Source organism: Neolamprologus brichardi, chromosome 22 (genome assembly GCF_056152115.1).
Source record: "Neolamprologus brichardi isolate AB-2024 chromosome 22, ASM5615211v1, whole genome shotgun sequence".
NCBI classification, from domain to species: domain Eukaryota; kingdom Metazoa; phylum Chordata; class Actinopteri; order Cichliformes; family Cichlidae; genus Neolamprologus; species Neolamprologus brichardi.
In genome coordinates this window covers 12449594-12468624 of record NC_142124.1, presented here as the reverse complement: position 1 = coordinate 12468624, position 19031 = coordinate 12449594, and the positions used below count along the sequence as shown (strand labels likewise).

At 41.3% G+C, this 19031-nt stretch overlaps 2 protein-coding genes across 2 annotated transcripts in view; one reads left to right on the top strand and one right to left on the bottom strand.

Moving 5' to 3' along the window:
- stt3b (STT3 oligosaccharyltransferase complex catalytic subunit B) overlaps window positions 1–6911 on the top strand; it is a 100284-nt gene extending 93373 nt beyond the window's left edge. The window contains exons 15-16 of the mRNA XM_087834906.1: window positions 2901–3107; window positions 3258–6911. Coding sequence (XP_087691032.1) covers window positions 2901–3107; window positions 3258–3332 — 282 coding nt within the window. The 3' untranslated portion in view covers window positions 3333–6911. The remainder of the gene's footprint in view (window positions 1–2900; window positions 3108–3257) is intronic.
- A 2367-nt stretch (window positions 6912–9278) lies between these two features.
- The window catches only part of osbpl10a (oxysterol binding protein-like 10a), a 98922-nt gene continuing 89169 nt past the window's right edge, over window positions 9279–19031 (bottom strand). The window contains exons 10-13 of the mRNA XM_006788040.3: window positions 15243–15429; window positions 13594–13776; window positions 13361–13514; window positions 9279–10554 (exon numbers count right to left, since the gene is read on the bottom strand). Coding sequence (XP_006788103.2) covers window positions 10510–10554; window positions 13361–13514; window positions 13594–13776; window positions 15243–15429 — 569 coding nt within the window. The 3' untranslated portion in view covers window positions 9279–10509. The remainder of the gene's footprint in view (window positions 10555–13360; window positions 13515–13593; window positions 13777–15242; window positions 15430–19031) is intronic.

Sequence of the window (19031 nt, the reverse complement as noted above, 5' to 3'; positions counted from 1 at the left end):
CTTGGAGGACACGAGGAAGAAGGGGATGAGCAGAGCGGAGGCAGCCATTCATGATTGTCGAGAATGCACTTTATAGTCATGAACCAATATTAAACTGTAATGCTGAGAATGCATAATAGAGAACAGAGCTCATAATAAGAAAACACATGGACTGGTCACTTTGAAGCCCCCAAACAAACTCATTTATTTCCTTTTATATTAAAATGACAGGTTAAACCGCACTAATAAAAGCACATTAAGAGGCTAAGATCTTGTTGCTGCTGATATTCTATTATTTTAAAGTCTTTGTCCTGTGGAGCAGCCTGAGAAAGATTACAGGTTCGAACACAAAGTGAGAAAATTGGAGATGAAGGAAAAACAATGGCGGGAACCTAGATGGAGGCTTATACTTTGAGAATAGAGTTGACATATTTTCGAGGTACACAGTAACAGTTGCAGAGTAAGGAGGATGAACAATCAAGGGCCTTTTTAGGGCAGAATTACGGGGACGAGAGGTTTTATTCTGCTCATGTAAAGTGTAATCAAACTCACTGTTTATCTTTCATAATCGAGTTTAAAATGTTTGCTCTCATCTTTTTCTGTTCAGACCTAATTTAGTTTGAATCTCTAGAGCTGCTTTGTGCAAAGGTGATGCTTTAGTAGTGGGAGGAGAGGCTCCTGCCTTCCGTTTCACTTTTATTTTAGAAAACTATTTGACATTTTGGGAAATTCACTCTCAGAAAGAGTAAGATGAGAACACTGATGCTATTCGTGGCTATTCAGTTAAAACGTGGACACTGCCAGCCTGCTTCTGTCTAGAAGTAACAGAATAGCAGCGATGGGGAGGAGTGGGTTTTAGTAATTAAGCAGCTTGTAGATAATTCAACCAAAGTCTCTCTCTGGAAGCAAGCCTTGCCACTGCATCTATCTTGGCACCGCCTCTGGGTAGTTGTTTTAAAGCATCTATGTAATTGTATAGTGTAGCCTTAACGGTAACTTGAAATCACCAGGAAATAAAAATCCGCTTATATGCCTTAACAGTTTTGCTGGCTTTGATCCAAAGTAAGCTTTAAATCTCTTAAGGTGTATTTCTATTACACGTGCTCAGTTTGTACACCTTGTTACAGCTTCAATCCTGAGTGATCAGTGATCACTACTCATCCCACCAGATCACTGAAGAAATGCCATGCTGATTTACATTATAGCAAGAATAAGCCGGGAGAAAGTAAAAAGGTATACTCTGGCACATCTGTACTGCAGTAACACAAAGTCTTCTGCCAACACAGTGCACATCCCACAGGTTATTAAAGTGTTCAAACACAGTTAAATGCAGGACAAAATATGAGGAGGAAGTGATCGTGTACAAAAAATGATAAAGAAACATCACACTTATTAATGCCAGTAGCCTGAGGAGCCTTTGGTGCAGCTGTTTAAGACAGTTGGGTCTGCACTGTTGAGTCAGCAGCCTTCAAAGGTTTGTTTATATTGTGATGTCTAATCTGAATTTCATACATTTTGCCCCTGAAAAATGAATAATAAACGAATAATAAAATCCTAAAAACGTTAATAATTTATTTTCTCAAAATTAATAAAAATTAAAGGTAAACGTGCCTCGAAAAATAAAATGAAACTAAAATGAATAATCCCAGTCTGTAAACTGGAATGAAAACAAATAAAATAATTTAAAAAAAAACCCATTAAAAATCAAAAACTATTATAACCAGCAATATGTTTGGCTAATGTATTATTTTTTTTATTGGTGTTCGGCTCTTTAGGAGCTGGGATGGCAGCTTCTATCGTGTCTTTGTTATCTTGTGTTTGGTTTGACGTCATTTATATTTCCGTGACATAAATTCAGTTCAACTTGAAGGATTTCAGTTTGTCCTCTCAGCTGGTTTCTGCTTTCTAAGCAGCTTCGGTCCAGATGAAAATGACAACAGGTGAACTGAAGAGGCAACAACAAGACGACCCCCTCAGGAAACGAAATGGTTTTGCAGGTGGTGGGCACAACTCCTGCTCTCTCATTGTCCCACCTGACTACGTTTTCTTTTCTTGTCACCTCTGATAGTAGGAGGTGGTGCCTGGTTGCACAGGTAGTCATATTCCTTTACGATGTCGTGTTCACATGGGCTGTCACAAGAAGGCTCACTGTGTCTCCCTGCACAGTCTGAAGAGTGCGGTGGAGATGAGGAGAGGTGAGCAGGGCTGAAAAAAGCCTTCACCTAAGCAGGACCTAGATCTGCACCTCTGTGCAAGAAGGAACTAGAGGAATGCTACAAGATCCCTACACAATCCTCTCTAGTGGGCTGTTCATGTGCGTGCTTCTGACTGACCGGCACCATGCAGCTCAGTTGGCACTTGACATTGTTGCCTGCAACAATTATCTGCGGAGAGACTAGGTCATCAGTGGTGGACCTGCCAGTTGTGGTATTCTCTGAATGCCAGTTGAGCTGCACTGTCTGTGATTACAGGACCCACTAAGGGACATCAGGCCTTCATGCCACCCTAGTGCATGTATATCACAGCTTCATCAGAAATATGCACATCAGTGGCCCACTAGAGGTCGATTTGTAGGGTTCTGGCAGTGCTTCTGTTCCTCCGCACATGAAGGAGCAGATACATGTTCTGCTTCATTGGTCGATGCCCTTTTATGGGCAGCTCTCCTCATGTGTTGGCCTGTCTCCTGGTATCTCCTCCACACTTGGCGAATCTGCTGTGGTCTAATTGTGTAACTAGTAGAGTGACAAGAACGACAGAAAAATCAGTCGAGAAGGAATTTGGGGTTGTCTTGTTGCCTCTCCCGTGTACCTCTTCCCACCTTCCTCTATAAGAAGACAAACAATTGCACTTCACAGTTTCATACCGTTCCTGTCACTGATAGCTGCCAGAAAATCAGATAAATAAACCTGTTCGTCTCTCAGCTGGATTTTAGGACGCCGCCTGGCTTTGACCGGACACGTAACGTCGAGATCGGCAACAAGGACATCAAGTTCAAGTACCTGGAGGAGGCGTTCACTTCAGAGCACTGGCTGGTCAGGATCTACAAGGTGAAGGACCTGGAAAACAGAGAGCCGCTCGACCACAAGCTCCGTAGTGTCGTGCCCAAGCAGAAGTACACTTCCAAAAAGGTAACGACATAGAGCATGTGTTCATTCAGTCTTTTTATTTATTAATTCTTTAAATGTACAAAAAGTTGCTTAAAAAAGTAATTTAAATCCTACCAATTCTAATATTTACAGAATGTTTTCTTTTTATTTCGACCTCATTTCTCTAATCAGACCGCCAAGAGGAAGCGAGGGCACATCAAGAACAAACTTGCCATGAAGAAGGGCAAGAAACTCCAAAAAAAATAACGGCGACGAATCGTGAACTGTAGGAGAACAAACGTGAAGAAACCTCTAAACACCAATGATGAAGAACACAGGTGCTGTTTTATCTGGCAGTTGGTCTCGAGCGCTTGTCTCTAGAGCGCCCTCGTGTGTCGAGGAAGTGTCATATCTGGTTAGCTCCAGAATTGTCGTCCGGTTTTTTTTTGGTTTTTTATCCTGAGGACATTTGTCTTGCTTTTTCTTCTACTGTTTTTTTTTTCTTTTCAATTCTTTTTTTTTTAAAATTACTTTGTACTTGAATGTGTGGTGAGGCATAGGGCTGCTTTACTGGGTCCAGCGTTGATTTAATTTTTGTGATGTTAATTAACTGCTTATCAGTACAGGGATCGGGTGAAGGCGAAACAAGAGAAGACTAGGAACATTTGCACCAAAGACCCATCGACCTTGCTCCGTGGCACATGTGAACTCATTACTGGGAGCGAGGAGGCGAAGCAGTGAAAGCCGAGGACTTTGTTCCTGACTCGTGTACAGTAGGACAGTATGCGGTATGGAGGAACGTCACCGTCTACGCACAGCCCTTCTGTAATATTAACCTTTTTGTCATCATCTCTTTTCTGTCTTCTGCCTGGCTTCCTGACCCCTGTTTTCCCCACAGATTCTCTGGGGAGAGAAATTGGCCTAATATGTAAATATGCGATATAAAGAGAAACTGTCTAAAAGGATGATAATATATTGGATTGTTGTGGTGACTTTTTAAATATGCAGTTTCTGGGGTTTTTTTGTTTAGTTTTTTTTTTTTTCTTCCCAGTTTTTGTGCGATTGTTTGATTTTTGTTTGACAGCATTTAGAACAGTGAATGCAATAATTCTTGTACAGAGGGGCTTGAGATTTTTGCTGACAGAATGAATTTGAATGTGAATTTTTACACACCCCCTTTCCCCCCCCTCTAAATGCATAGATTGTACATTTCTGCTGCTAGGGTTTTAAAGACAGAAACAAGCAACTGTGTGTACAAAGTAGTGATTAATAAATTAGGCCTCCCTTCCTGCAGGGGGAGCTCTCTAGTTCAAGTGAGCAAAGCCTAGTGCCTCATCGCTGGTCGTCCATCGCCTGATTTTTATCTTTCCTTTTAATTTTTATGTTTGAGTTTGTGGCTGTCTACTTTTGTTTAAGCTCATCGTGTGTCAGAATGGCGGCTTCGCTGCTTCAACCAGACTGAGGCGTTGAAAACTGGAAATTTTCATAATATCTGGAAATGGACTGGTGAACTGTGAAGGGGGGGGGGGGGAGTGGGGGCTACATGGTATACAGGCACTGAATCTAGAAAAGATGAACTGAATGAGAAACTATAATGGACTTCCATCTCTGCCTGTAACTTAAGATGGATCAGTGAGAATAACAGACTAACAAATGTCTCTGTGGTACTCTGAAGCTGTGTCCCTGTTCTCTACTGTATACTACTGCTGCACTAACAGCTGTTTGTACAGCAGGCGGTTGAAATAATCAATTTCCCAGTTAATGTTTTTTCCTGAAAACGGTCCTCAGAGCCAGTTGTGATGTCTTTAACTTTTTACTCATTGAAAGCATACTGAGAGTAACCCTTGAAGCTCTGAAGTGAAAGGCCAGGGCTGCTTATAAAACAAAATGATTGTGCGTCAGAACTTAGTGAGGGTGGTCACTTGGAAAAACTACCCTTGGGAAAACCTGAAAACTAAGGTCTTTTAGGAGTTTTATTCTTCTACTCTGCCAGAGTAGCTTTGCATGATTCAGTTCAAAATAATCCTTATTCTTTGAAATCTCTTCAGAGAGATTTTCCTTTGTCTGAAACAAACTCTAGTGGCCTCTCTGATTTTAAGCCAACTTTATTCTGATTGGCTGAAGGTTGTTGCCTGAGATGACCACTTTGGTGGCATCTGCTCTCAGTGACATCATACAAAGCCAAGATGAGACAGAGTGCTTAATATGAGCATCTGGCATTGTATTTGTACATGAGGCTGAAAAGTAGGAAAACTTAATGGATTGAGAAGTCCACAAAATAATCAGGTTTTTTCTGTCTCTAAAGAGATTAGGAAGCTCCTTACGTTTTTAAAAGCTATAACAGTGACATTTTACTTTACTGAGATATTTTTAAAGCAGTAAAGTTTACAGCTGTTCATTGATCCATTCATTATTTTGTTCAATGCAGTATTAAAAAGGGCTGCATGCATTTGAATATAAAATAGGTTAGCCTGTGGTTGCCTTTTAGTCTATCGGTTAAATTTTCCGTTAATTGTCCAGAAAAAGGTGTTTTAATTTTCCAGGTGCTGAGATTAGGTCTGTAATTGATAACAAAGAGTTAGGAATTACTTTGGAATAATCCACTTGTAATACAGTTGTTTTTTTTTATTCTGCACCCCGCATCACGTTTAGAACTGGTGAGTTGGTTCCTGATACTGATATTGATTATATTTCAGAAAAAAACCCTGATATTTATCTTTAAAAAAGACTTATAATATTAAATATTTCTATCCTAGTAGTGTTAGTTGGAGTATGCAGTATGCAGCTGGGACACAGCTCTGAGTGGTAGCCTATGTCTTATTCTATGGGCATTGCACTGTTCTGTGTGTTTGGGTTCTTAGACTCTGTGTCTAAAAACTAATGTGTGCACGCTTCTGTAACTTTTATTTTTCTTGATCAAAAAAGTGACACATGAAAAGACTAACACATCATGCAGATATACTTGTTTTGTCACATCTTACAAAAAGTGACTTTTGTTCATATCGGGTGGGTTTTTTTGTTTTTGTTTTTTGTTTTTTTGTATCTAAATGCTTTGATCTCTCAAACTGTCACCGTTTGAGGCTTCAGACCTTCGACATGCCACTTCATTGTTCTGTTACACAGAGGACAGAGTTCAGACTAAGCCTTAATGTGATGTACAGTGTGCTCCTCTTTTGTGCTCATTTGTTTTGTTTGTTTCTTTAATTAGGAACAGCAGAATGGTTCCTCTGAATTTCCTCATGTCTTAGAATCTTGGTGGCATCTGTCCCCAACACCATCTTTCTTTCTTTTTTTTTGTTGTTGTTGTTCTAATGCAGTCTCTTCCCACATGTGTCTGCTCATCTTCAGAGTTTACATTTTTACATTGTTGTTCTGTTCAGCCATCTTTGAATATATACTTTAAAGAAAACACTGGTGTGTGTGTGTGTGTGTGTGTCGTCGCTGGTCTTCTCACTTTGAAAGCCTTGCATGGACCATCTGTAAATGTGACTTTAAACATAGTTGAATGCAAAATGAACCACTTGATGGCAGCATTACACTTTGGGTGAAGACTTTTGCTTCTGAGTGTGCAGCAGTACGCATAAAGAACACTCTGATTGTGGAGGGGGTGAAATCTCTTTATTTGGTGGCGGATAGGTGGCTGAAGAAAAGCTACTCATTATTTAATGTGATCTCAACTCGTGATTTCTCCAGTTTACTTTTGTGCTGAAAATAATCTCACTCTGGGCCTTAGTGCAGCTTTTGGGTCTGAAATGACCCTAGCTCACCATTTATTTAAGTCTTCTGATTGGTTTCCCCTTGCAAACAAAAGGTTTGAACCTCAGGTGGGTGGAGCTTCTGTGCCTGAGATCACCATATTGGGGATATCAGTTCCCTTTGACATCATTAAGATCCAAGAGTAGAAAAAAAAGACTTAAACTGAGCCTTTAGAGCCGTCTGAAGTCTGAGCTTTTGGGCTTACAGGGTTTGCTTGCACATGTTGCTGAAACGGTTATTTGCGACAGTATGCATGTGACAGAAAATAAGGAAATGCTTGGTGAGTCCCCTTTGAGCAACGGTGTCTGGCAACAAATCCTAAGAATGATGAAGCAGGTGGCACTTTAACTCCTGACAGTAATGAGAAGCGTTGCCGCAGTGCTTAGATGTAAAGTCTGCAGCCACACTAGCGCTGCGAATCTTGGCATCGCTACAACGATATGAGTCGGGCGGTGAATTGGCCTCATGGTGGTGCCAGAAGAAAGGACATCTCCATATAAATCAAAAGGTTTGGCACTACTTCACTCCAGGCTCAGCTTTAAATTTCAAATTATTTTAGTTTTCACCAGCTGAAGCGTAAGACTTGTAGGTGAAATTACTGTTGAGGATGATGCTAATATGCCACAGGCCTTTTCACTGCATGTTACAGCAGGAAAAACACAGGTGTGAAAATAAAAATTGTTTTGGGAACACATGAGGTTTTTTCCTCTCCCCTTCTGTGAAAAGGCTTTTTGAAGACATTGCATACACTGCAATAGCTGACCACAGAAGTGGGAGCACCTGGGGCTGAAAATTGGAAGCCGACACGTGTGTGATAATGGTTGTGTTTCCTTTACTGGTCGTTCACCATGTTTACAGCCTGGTACAAAAGCTGTTTGTGCCTCTATGGACACTTCTTTGAGTCTACAGTAGGCGAGGTGTGTTTTTGTTGCTGGCTGCTTTGACACATGCTCTGAAACGCTAATCTGAATCACTAAATGTACCTCTCCATGTTGTTTGGAGTGTTTAAATTGAATTGTATAACAAATAGTATAGCATGCTGTGTGGTACAGCCCACGCAAGAGATTTTAGGTTGAGTTTGAGTGAGTGAAATTATAGAATTTTCACTAATTAGCCAGTATGTTTCTTTGTATTGGGAGAGTTTACAAATGCCATTTGCTAAGCTTGCTAGCATTAGCCGAGATTTTGGCATTCTTTCATGTCAACAAAAGAAACTATATGTAACATGAAGCATGTTGTGAATGCTGATGCTGAGTCACAGGGTGATATGGTGGCTGTGTCCATCTTTTATATACAGCCTATGCTTACAGTGTGCTGTGCAAAATCGAGATGTGCTGGACGAGCAGCCGAAAAAGCTGCAGCAACTGTGATGCTATCATGTAAATATGTATCCACCACCTTCACCTCCAGCTCTGAAGGGGGGGAAAAAGAGGGGTCCAAACCTGGTGCTGGCACGGTGTACCTAATGAAATGTCTGATTAGTGTTAACATACTAATTGTGTCTAATCAGCTGATGGGGATCTAGTCAGTGGTACATATGTGGATGCTTGCTCATAGGGGCTCGTATGATTGTTGGAGTTTTCTCTGTATTACTGTAGGGCAGTGATGTCAAACTCATTTTACCACGAGGGACACACTTTGATCTTAAGTTAGCTGGATAAGTGAGACTCCACTTTGTGTCAGTGTAAAGACGTTTAACTACACGTATAATCCCTGGGACATCTTGGTACAAGATAATGAAGTGCCATTTCAATAGCACATTAGTTTTTCTACATGATAAATTTAGATAAATCAAAATGTCTATAGTTGACAATGAAAAAGATTAACTTTTCTGTCATTTTATTCTTTACTAAGTAGTTAAGTAATAAATATAGTATGACTGGCTGTGAGGGAGGTGTTAATCAGAAAAAAACTATCAAATTAATTAAAAAAGAATACTGTTAAAAGTCTAAAAATGTATGCCCTCCTTCATATTTTGGCCAGATTGTAATCTTTGTCAGGGCAATACTGAACCCCGAGCCTCATGTTTGACACCCCTGCTGCATTGCTTTTACCTTGCAGTATAAAGCCCTGTGATGCAGCTGTGACTGCTATATAAATAAAATTGAACTGAAGTTGTATTAGCATGGCTAGGGGAAAAAACAGAGGTTGGCCACCTGTGACAGCTAACATGCTGCATGCACGAGTTTTGCCCGAGCCCAGATGTTACCAGATTTCATTAAAGAAAACATGTTTAATAATTGCTTGTTGGATTCATGTAAGGCCAAAGTCAGTGTTTGTGTAAAACAAGCTCCAACATTGGCCTAAATGTCTGACAGGTTTGTTTTTTACACATATATAATGCAGAGCATCATCATGGAGTGGGTAAGCTCATCTGCATACTAATACTGTCATACGTTAAAAACCTAAGGCGGGGTTCTGCGATTTTCTTTCTTTTATGACAAAAAATAAACAAAGTTTTCATTTAAAACCTTTTTACTTTATTGTAGAAAAGCCGATCAGTCTGAATAATCGTCACATATCTCGTCAAATGTAGACATAAAAACGCGAGTACACAGTGGTATGAACCTCTTCCTGCAGTTTCCCAGTGATTGTTATTCTGGCAGACCTTCATCTTCACAGAGGCAGCCTCTTTCCCCCACCACCGCTACCCCCAAAATGTGATAACATGGCTGTATGTTCCTGCAAGCTGCCTCATCCATAATCATCACCACAGCTGAAACTAAGAAGTATTAACTTCAGGAGGCACAGACGGGGTGTACAGGGGCTCCCTAATTATGGACGTGTCGTCTGAGGGGCGCAGATACAACACCGATTAGAGGAGCTCTTGGCTACAATACAAACCGGTGTTTTCTTCTGGAAGAAAAAGCGTGTGATGGCGAAACGAGAGGTAGTAATGGAGCTCATCTGTTAGGCAGAGGTGATAGAGCAACATACTGTCGTAAGCATGTGTAGTAGCCATCAGTACAAGATGGGAAAGCATACTGTACAATTAAAATGTGCCAAGATACATTCATAGTGCAGACACAAACAATCAGGACCTTCAGTTTCTAGTAACTTGCTGTAATATATTCTATTTTAATATATACTAAATAATCTAATGTAGTACATTTGATTTTAAATAGTTGTAAATCTGCTTAGGTTTCCTTAATTCTTCTAAAGCTCTGAGAGACCCAACCTGATTGGTAAAAGCCATCGATACAAAATAGTAGATTTACTTCTATGTTAAAAGTGCTTTATAAACAAACTAATCTGGGAACTACAGTATTATGTGTTACAGGAGATGTGATCCACTCTAACATGGCATGAAACCTGGAACAAACACTGATGATTTCTGAGAAAAACGCGCTGATCATTAAAAAGAAAAATACAAAGTGGGACACTAGTGGCAGGCGTCATAAACTGTGTGTGTGTGTGCAAAAAAAGGCCTTGACAGGTGAAAAATAGAAATATTCTACTTTGAATACTACCAACTGTATATAAAATGTACTGCTCTCCCCAGGAGTCCCAAACTGTGGAGATCCCTTTGGCACCTTGCTTGTTTCCTGTTTGTGTCGCCGTAGTGTCACTCGGTGGGGTCTGAAGGTCCACGGGGGACGCCGCTCCCCTCGTTTGACCCCCTCCCCCATCCTCCTCAGCACGGGGAACTGGAGTTGTTATAGTCCGTTAGAAAGGAGCGTTTTTGATGTCAGGTTGACTTCCACAGCGGGTTATTATAGCTCCAACCATCCCCCTGCACAGATGAGGGAGAAAAAGTCTTTAAGAAAATAAAAAAGCTCAAATCTGGATCAAATTACCAAAATTTACAAAGTAAGGCCCATTTAAATCCCACCCATTGCATCTTTAAAAACTTGCAATATTGTAGAAAAGCTTTTTATGCTTGATAAGCACATGAAAATCAGAAATCCAACGTCTTAGATTATAACATTTCCTAAAATCAATCAAAATAGGATTCAGAAAGCAGTAAAGTCCAACTTTTGAAAAGTATGAGAGATGAGATAGCGTTTATTTGTCAGTTGCAGGTCTTTTGCCCACAACCGAGATGACAGACCTTGCCGACCGTATATACAATACACAAACATCACATTTGGGAGACAGGTCAGGCTAGGTAGCGAGGAAAAAAACATCGAAATGTGTAACACATGAGGATAATACAGGAATGCACAGATATCAACACACCATAGCACAATAAACACAGCAACATGGGAAAGAGTTCCAGTGTGTACATCTGATCTGGGACCGCTGCAATCTTTCGACTGCGCCTCCAACTGACCCGATGTCCACATCAGAGGGGAGGTAAGTGTTGGAGGTGGCGTTGGATCCGGGGTAGGGAGGGTGATGCGTCGGTGAGTGCTTATCAGTATCAGTATATGTATGTGTGTGCGTATCCATAGTTCAGCTGAGACAGTGTCCTTCGCCCTGCCAGACGAAGTAAACAGTCTTCCAGCCAACCCAGGGTGGCCTTGTAGGGAATGGGAAGGAACAGACTAAACACAGTCGTTATCAGGGAGTTTTGTGCAGCTCCGGCCTTGCAGCTGGCGCCAAAGGGGTATCCGCATAAGTGATGGTATTTTTTACTTTAGTGTGAACAGCTCATATGAATTTCAAAGCAGTTCTATAGTCCAACACTGGTCTCTCAATCTCCTGTTGGAGACCCGCGAGCTTCGCCATACTTGCGTTCTGTGATGTTGTCATTTCTTGTGCTCAAGGAGCCGATTTCAGAGAACTCACGGCAGTGTGCCTCCCCGAGATGTCATCCAATTTTGCGCCCAGAGATGTTATTCCGGGCTAGCCCTTCCGAGATGTATCCAGTCTGCAGTCAGAGATCTTATTCTGAGTATTCACAGCAGCCGTAGCCTCTCCAAGATCTTATCCGTGCTGACTCAATGAGCCCATTTTGAGAAACTCACGCCTCTCCCATCATTCCAATCCCAGCGGACAGCTTTGTGGGGGTTTGAACAGCCGGTTCCGCTTTCTTAATTCTTCGATAAGTCAGGGCCAAGCCAGCTCTGATCAGCCAGAACCCTGTTACCATGGTTCCGAATAGGTAGATATCTTCAGCACTCACGCTCACCCAAGCCCAAACTTCTCGTTGAGAAAGTGGTGTCAATTGCATTTAGGGACCAGTTGATCCAATCCATAATTCCTCTTTTAGGTTTTAGAGAACAGACTGTGAGAGAATGTTCCAGGGAAAATACAAAAAAAACACGAGACTAGACTAGGACATAAGCAGGGAAGATTAGGGAGAGGAGAAAAAGTGCGTCCGCCTCCTCCAAGAGCCAAAGAAGAAATTTATACACCATTACTTGGCTCATGGGCTCCTTTACCGCAAATTACTGCATCAGTGTGAGTTGAAGAGATCAGTAACACCCCCGCAGTGCGCAAAGCTGAAGTCCATGTTGCTCTGTTAGCATCTGTAGTCTTCTTGATAAAGCTAGTCAGCTGACGATGGAAGCACAAAGTGCTCTAAAATCTCTGTGTTGATTCTGGACTTGGTAAAAACAGAGCGAACCAACCACCACCAACACCAGCAGATCACATGACAACTGCAGAAACTTCACTCTGGAGCTTGGATTCGGTGCCTTCCTCTCTTCCTCCAGACTCCATGACTTTGATTTCCAATTAAAAGCAAAATTGACTTTCATCTGAAAACTTGGATCCTCATCTCTGAGAGACGCACGGTATTTGTACAGTTTGAACTGCAATGTATTCAAACTAGAAAATTCTCATAATCTGAGATAATGATTCAGTTTTTCATATGCTGTAAGAAATAATTAGTCAATTATATATAAAAGGATGTTTCACTTCATATGGAACAAAATGTATCTTTTGGAAGTAAAAAGCAAAAAGAAAAGATGATTTTTTTTTGACATATACTTGTACTAGTAGTTCTCTCTACAGGTGGTTGTGGCTCAGGAGGTAGAGTATGAATGCTAAAGTATTCTTGTGCAAGATACTGAACCCAGAGTTGCTTCTGATGTGTTTATATGTGAATGTGCATGAATGTTAGATAGAAAACACTTACACGTAGAAAAAAACTGCTTGTGTGCCTGAGTCATAGTGTATAACGTGCTTTACATAAGAACCAGTCCATTTCTGTAAAGCAGACAGCAATATAGTGGAAGCAAAGGTGATTAAAGCAGCACGATTTTGCAGAAAGTTTTCTTTTAGTCGGTTGCCACTGCAGAAGCAAGAACTAAACCTAACATTTAGTTTGTGATCAAAAAATGTATCACCACAAAAACAGCACACAGTATAATCACACAGTTACAAGCGCTGTGTGTGCCACTAATGAGGAAAAGGGGAGAGGCGTTACCTCGAGTTAAAAATAAAGCTTACTTCTGAAACAGTCAGCAAGGCTCAAAATTCTTTTGCTTGTCAGAGCGATGCATAGATTGCAAAGATTTTCACTCAGATTTCACAGTAAATGAAGCGCACTATTTATTAAATATAGTATTATGCCGTGCAGTGTGATATACTTTGAAATAGGAATGTTTACAAAATAGAGTTCAGACTGAATCTTATTGCTCTTGCAGTACCTCTTTAGTGAAGTATTTGGGCATCCAGGGTTTGTTATCAGCTGCTCTCTGCCTCTCCTCCCCTCTCTGACACTCCTCCAGTCTGTGTTTGTGCTCCGTGGCCTCGTCGATGTTCCCTTCCTTCAGCGACTTTGTCACGTTTTGCCACAACCGCCTATAAGCCAAAACACATTTAAAACCGTGTCGGAGGGCAAATGAGTGTGAAACGCTGACTGAACTCTGCTGCCTTTCACCTGGATTCTGTCCTCGCCTGTTTCTCCACCGGCCGCAGCTTCTTCTTGGTGACGGGAAGTTTGGTCGTGTCGATCACTTTGGTTTCCCCGCTGCTGTACGTGAACTCCAGCGTGCCATTCCACTCTCCCTGTGCTTTGCACACGATGGTGTTCGTCGGGTTGTGCTTGACCTCTGCTGTCACCCTATGGCAGCAAGACAGAGACCGTTGTTGTTGTTAAAAGCAGGCTTTAGCAAGCAGATATTTAAGATATATGCATGCACTTAAAATCAATTAATGGGTGTTTGGGCTGTTTGTCTTCTCTGGGCTGTCAAAGCCACATCTGTCATCATTACTCTGCTCCTCTGTTCCCTGTGCTTTGAATCCCAGTGCTGCTCTTCTAGTTTGACTTTCAGACTCCCAATCTCCACCTCATTTGGTTGCTCAGAGCCTTATCCAATTCTCCACCTGCTTCATCCCCAACACTGCCAACATCTAGATTCCATGGATCGTCACCTACTACCTACTCTGCACCATACTGTGCTTACACTGTGACATCCATCTGTTGACTAAATTAAAGGAAACACGGTGAGCTTGAGCTCAAGGTGGCTCGGAATGAAACGTGATCTCTCAGTCCATCCACAGGAGCCTAAGGGGTCACTGAGTTGTTTGATTATGAAAACGATGTAAGTAACACGCTACGGCATTTACATTACTGGATCTCAAGTCTATTAAATGCCTGTGGAAGATTTTGGACCAGTGTGGGGTCGCACTCTCCACCACCGCTGTCAGAAAATGGTCACAAAATTTAAATGGTCGCCTGTCTTTACTTAGTCGCTAAATCACATTACTCCAATCATTTTTCAGGAAGTTGTGACTAATTTGTTTGGCTTAATCAGGAAGACAAATAGAGCAAAGCTCTCCACATTATTTGGTTCAAGTAATAAATGATTTTCTTGAAAAAGTTAACAAGCAATGCTTGGATCCGTACGCTCTTCCTCAAGCAATCACTATCATCTGTTGACCAACAGGGTGAACTGAAGTGCCATCCAGAGCCTGTAAAGAGAACAGTGCAGGAGGAAGACATAGAGGGTCCTCTCTCACCACAGACATCCCAGCCACAGACTCTTAACTCTCTTGGTACTGAGCAGAAGCATTCAAACTGCATACAACAGGTTCAGGGAGAGCATCCACCTGCCACACCTGCATTGTTCTTATATGAAACTTCCTGGTTCACACTGATGATGCCACATTGGCACCATAAATGTGCTCAATACATCAACTTTATGCAAGCATCTACTCAGTGTGTGGAAACATTGTTTTCTCTTAATGGTGAAGAAGAGTTCTGGTGCGACAGATAGTTAATGTTCTTTATGACCAAACCAAATTATTGGCAAACATTTCCTGTATTTTCTCTGCTTAAATCAGCTAAAATGTTTCATTTTATAAAATAACTCACAAATACTGAACCGTTAAGACAGAAGCACAAGCTGTGAAATCCACTGCATGCATGAACTACTACTGTTGGTGACATCTGTCATATGTAAGAGTCTGATAATCTCACAGATGAATTATTTAATTTCCTCTGCCTTCTCTGAAGTGAACAAGAACCAGCTGTCCTTTCTTAAACTGAATCACATGTATATCGCAGAGGGGGGGGGGAATACTCACCGATGTACCTTCCCTCCGTAGAAAGGCTTTGTGTGGAAGGTCACTGTGGCCGAGTAGCCGCTCTTGACACAGTTGATGGAGACTTTGCCCCCCAGCTCCACCCAGGGCACAGTGAGGATGGAGCGGGCGTAGGCACAGGGCAATGTGAAGACGTACTCCTCGTCATGCTCGAGGAGGTAAAGGACTCCTACGGGGAGAAAGAGACGGAGCCCTTAAAGTCAATCCGACAGGATATGATGAGAGCAGCTACAAAAATTTTTTTTTTTTTTTGAAGCTCATTGTGAGAATAAATTGTTTGAGTTATCCAAGAGAGAGAACGCCATTTTCCAAGAAGTTTAAATCAGGTGAGGAATGCCAGCACAGCTGATGTGCCTGCACACCATCAGTCTTTGTCTGAAAACACAATCAGCTGTCAAAGTAATTAAATGCGTGGGCTTCGTATGTGGATACTAAGCCAGCTATGTGCACGTCGCTGACTGAGCATTTTTCACTTATGAAACACAGAAGGCAGCCTGGAGACTTAAACAGCAGACACACAGACATTAGACACTCTTTAAAAACTTTACACTTACATCAAACGTGCACACATGTAGGGGTGCAACACTTTTTCTTTTTTTAACAAATATGGATTCAGATGTGTTTTCAGTTCAAGCTTTATCTCAAAGATCTTTAAAGCTGATATATTTATTGTTAAAGTTGTAGATGCTTATATAGAACATGGCCAAAGGTTTCTAGCCATGAGGGCAGCTTATCTGCGAGTTACCCTTTTCAAGTGTCAGGCAGTCCTAAACTTTTTCTACTACAGAATTTTTACAACAGCTATGAGAGAATATGTCCCTAATACAGTCTCAGGTGGGTGGGCGCCTTCTTCTGATAAAACCTGTTTGAGGGACTCTGCTTTTGAGATGCTCAAGATAGTCAGAAGTTTACATACAGTCATCCTAGGCATGGTAGTCATTGTAATTTTGGGCTTGCGATGATTTGTTTGACAGCACTCCTTGGACTGACCAATACTAAGTCCAAGGAACTCAGTGAAGATCTGAGAACTGTAGATTTTAACAGGTTGGAGCTATTAGACCCATTTCTAAACTGCAGATTCAAAGGTGATCAGTTTAAACACAAGTTATCTGGATGTGTCGCAACTTCGCAGTCTGTGTGAAGAACAAAACTGTCGCCTTCAAATGAAATAGGTTGGGATGTTCAGGCGCAACTCATGAACCACCAAGGATCAAGCCTGCCATAAAGTGGAAACTGCCGAAACACCAGCATCACTGCGACAGTGAAGCAGGTTTTACATCGCCTCCATACTAAGAGGATGTGGACCAAGAAAGAAGCCCCTGCTACAAAATCAACACCTTGAAGCTTGACTGAAATTTGCAGCTGCGCACTTGGACAAGCCAAATGCTTTCTGGAGAAAAGTTTTATGGTCAGATGACACAAAGATTCAGTAATTTGGCCATAGTAACGAGGTCTGTTTAGAGAAGTAAAGGCAAGGCTTTGAAACCTAAGAACACTGTACCAACTGTCAAGCATGGAGGTGGTAGCATCATGCTCTGGGGCTGTTTTGCTGCTAGTGGTGCTGGTACAGTCAACAAAGTGGATGGAATAATAAAGAAGAAGGACTACGTACAAATTCTTCAACAACCCAAATGAACAGTTGAAACTTAGACACAGTTATAACAGGAAAATGATCCTAAATATACATCAAACTGGTTTTGAAACTGATAAAAAAAACGTTAACAGTTGCTAGAATGGCTTTCTTAAAGCTCTGACCTCAACCCAATTGAACCTTTGAGGAGACTTAAAAGCTGCGTCTGTGCCAGGAATTAATCAATTGAAATGAATTTTAAATATTGCCAAACAGAGGGATCAAACACCGGAATTATGGGATATATATAGTTTGAACCTGTATTAATTTGCAATGATAAAAACTATTAGCTACAATGGAGAATATTTAGCAAAATAGAAACCAGTTTATCTCTTTGGGCTCCTTGTTTGTGTTTCAATCTCTCAGGAATCCCCATAAAGAAAAGCTATTGTGCTTCTAATAATCCACTCACCAACATCATGTGTGTCATCAGTGTACAAGGAGATATAGTTAGATCAAGTTTTCCCATGCCCCTCTCATGACCACAAACAATTCTCAGCTCTACCATCATAATCTCGTGTTTACAAGAGGTCACTTGTTTAGCTGTTTCACTGCAAGATGCCTTCAGGGGAAAAAGCTGCATGCAGTCCCATTGTGAGCACATAATGACACAGAGCGAGAGAAACCAGCGACCGGAGTGCCAGGCTTAACCAATTACTGCTGAAAGCACTGTCTGTATGGTAAACGAGTAAACTCGTGGTGGTGGAGTTATTCAGAGCTCATTTAGAGCAAAGTGCAAAGTGTTCCAAAGTGCAACACAAACAAAAATCTATACTGAACCTTTAACTGACAGAAGTACATAAAGTATTTAAAAAAAATAATTGTAACTGTAGTTTTTAAATTATACAAATTTAGAATTTGATGGCTTCAAAAACATTCAACAAGCTCGGACAGACTTATGATGGATGTTTCCTCCAATTAGGAAACACTGTTGGTTGCCCATTTATTGCATTGAATTTTTGTTTTACATTTTTTCTGACCGACAAAATGTTCACTTAACAAACTGGTTACTCGGCTGTTATGAGCCAATTCCATAAGTTTCCATTTAGAAAATAATCATGGTCCAACTTTGAGCAACAATCAGAGTCTGTCTGCAACAACGGACTCGACTCAACTGGTTGTAAAAGGAAATTTGCTGAGCACCACATAATTTTGCAGTTAAGTCACTGTCCTGAGGCAACAACATCCGTATTTGTGGAGTAATTTCTGTTTCCAATACGATTCTGCCTGGACTCTGAATGTGAATAGTTAATGTGAATTTCTGCGAACAGTTAATCTCCATATTATCACAAACAGTTTGCATGCACTGTATCTGAACCTGACCTCATTCAATCACACCTGATAGCAGACTGACCCCGACTTTTTCTTTGACCATTTTTGCACTACAATCCCTGTGAAGACTGCAACTAACTGCAAGTGGTTGCAATCCTGATTCCAGTCTTCAAAGCAATCATTTCAAGGGCAACAAGACTGCATACTTGTCATGCTACCTTGGGTCGTTCTGTGGTTTTCCCTAGTGCACAGATGTCGAACTGCAGGCCTCAAGGGCCGGTGTCCTGCAGGTTTTAGATGTGTCCTTGATCCAACACAGCTCATTTAAAGTCTAAATTACGTCCTCGACATGCCCTGAAGTTCTCCAGAGGCCAGGTGTGTTGACCCAGGGTATTATATAACACTTGCAGGACGCCGGCCCTCGAGGCCTGGAGTTCAACACCCCTGCTTGTGTGATTGTAGCACTAAGCAAGTTAATTGGTAGCAGGTGAAGTATCATGCACATTTCAGCAGGACAATGTCTTCATGGCTACAAAGACACAACTTCACAGACAGAGAGTGAGCGTTTGACCTGCTGCCAGTCCAAATCCATCTCCTGTTGAAAAAGTACAGCACTTCATAAAAAGGAGAATCACACAACAGTGACCAGAACTGCTGAGGTAAGTTGAGGCGTTACAGCGAGCAAGACAAAATTTTCAGCTGCAAAACTCCAACATAATATCCTCAGTACCAAAGTGATTAAAAGGTTTTATTAAAAGGAAGGCTGAAGTAATGCATCAGTAAACATGCCATGTGTGTTGCAGCTGTTAAATCCTGACATTTTGTACATTTCCAAGTGCAATTAACTACTCAAAGTCTTTTCTTTGCAT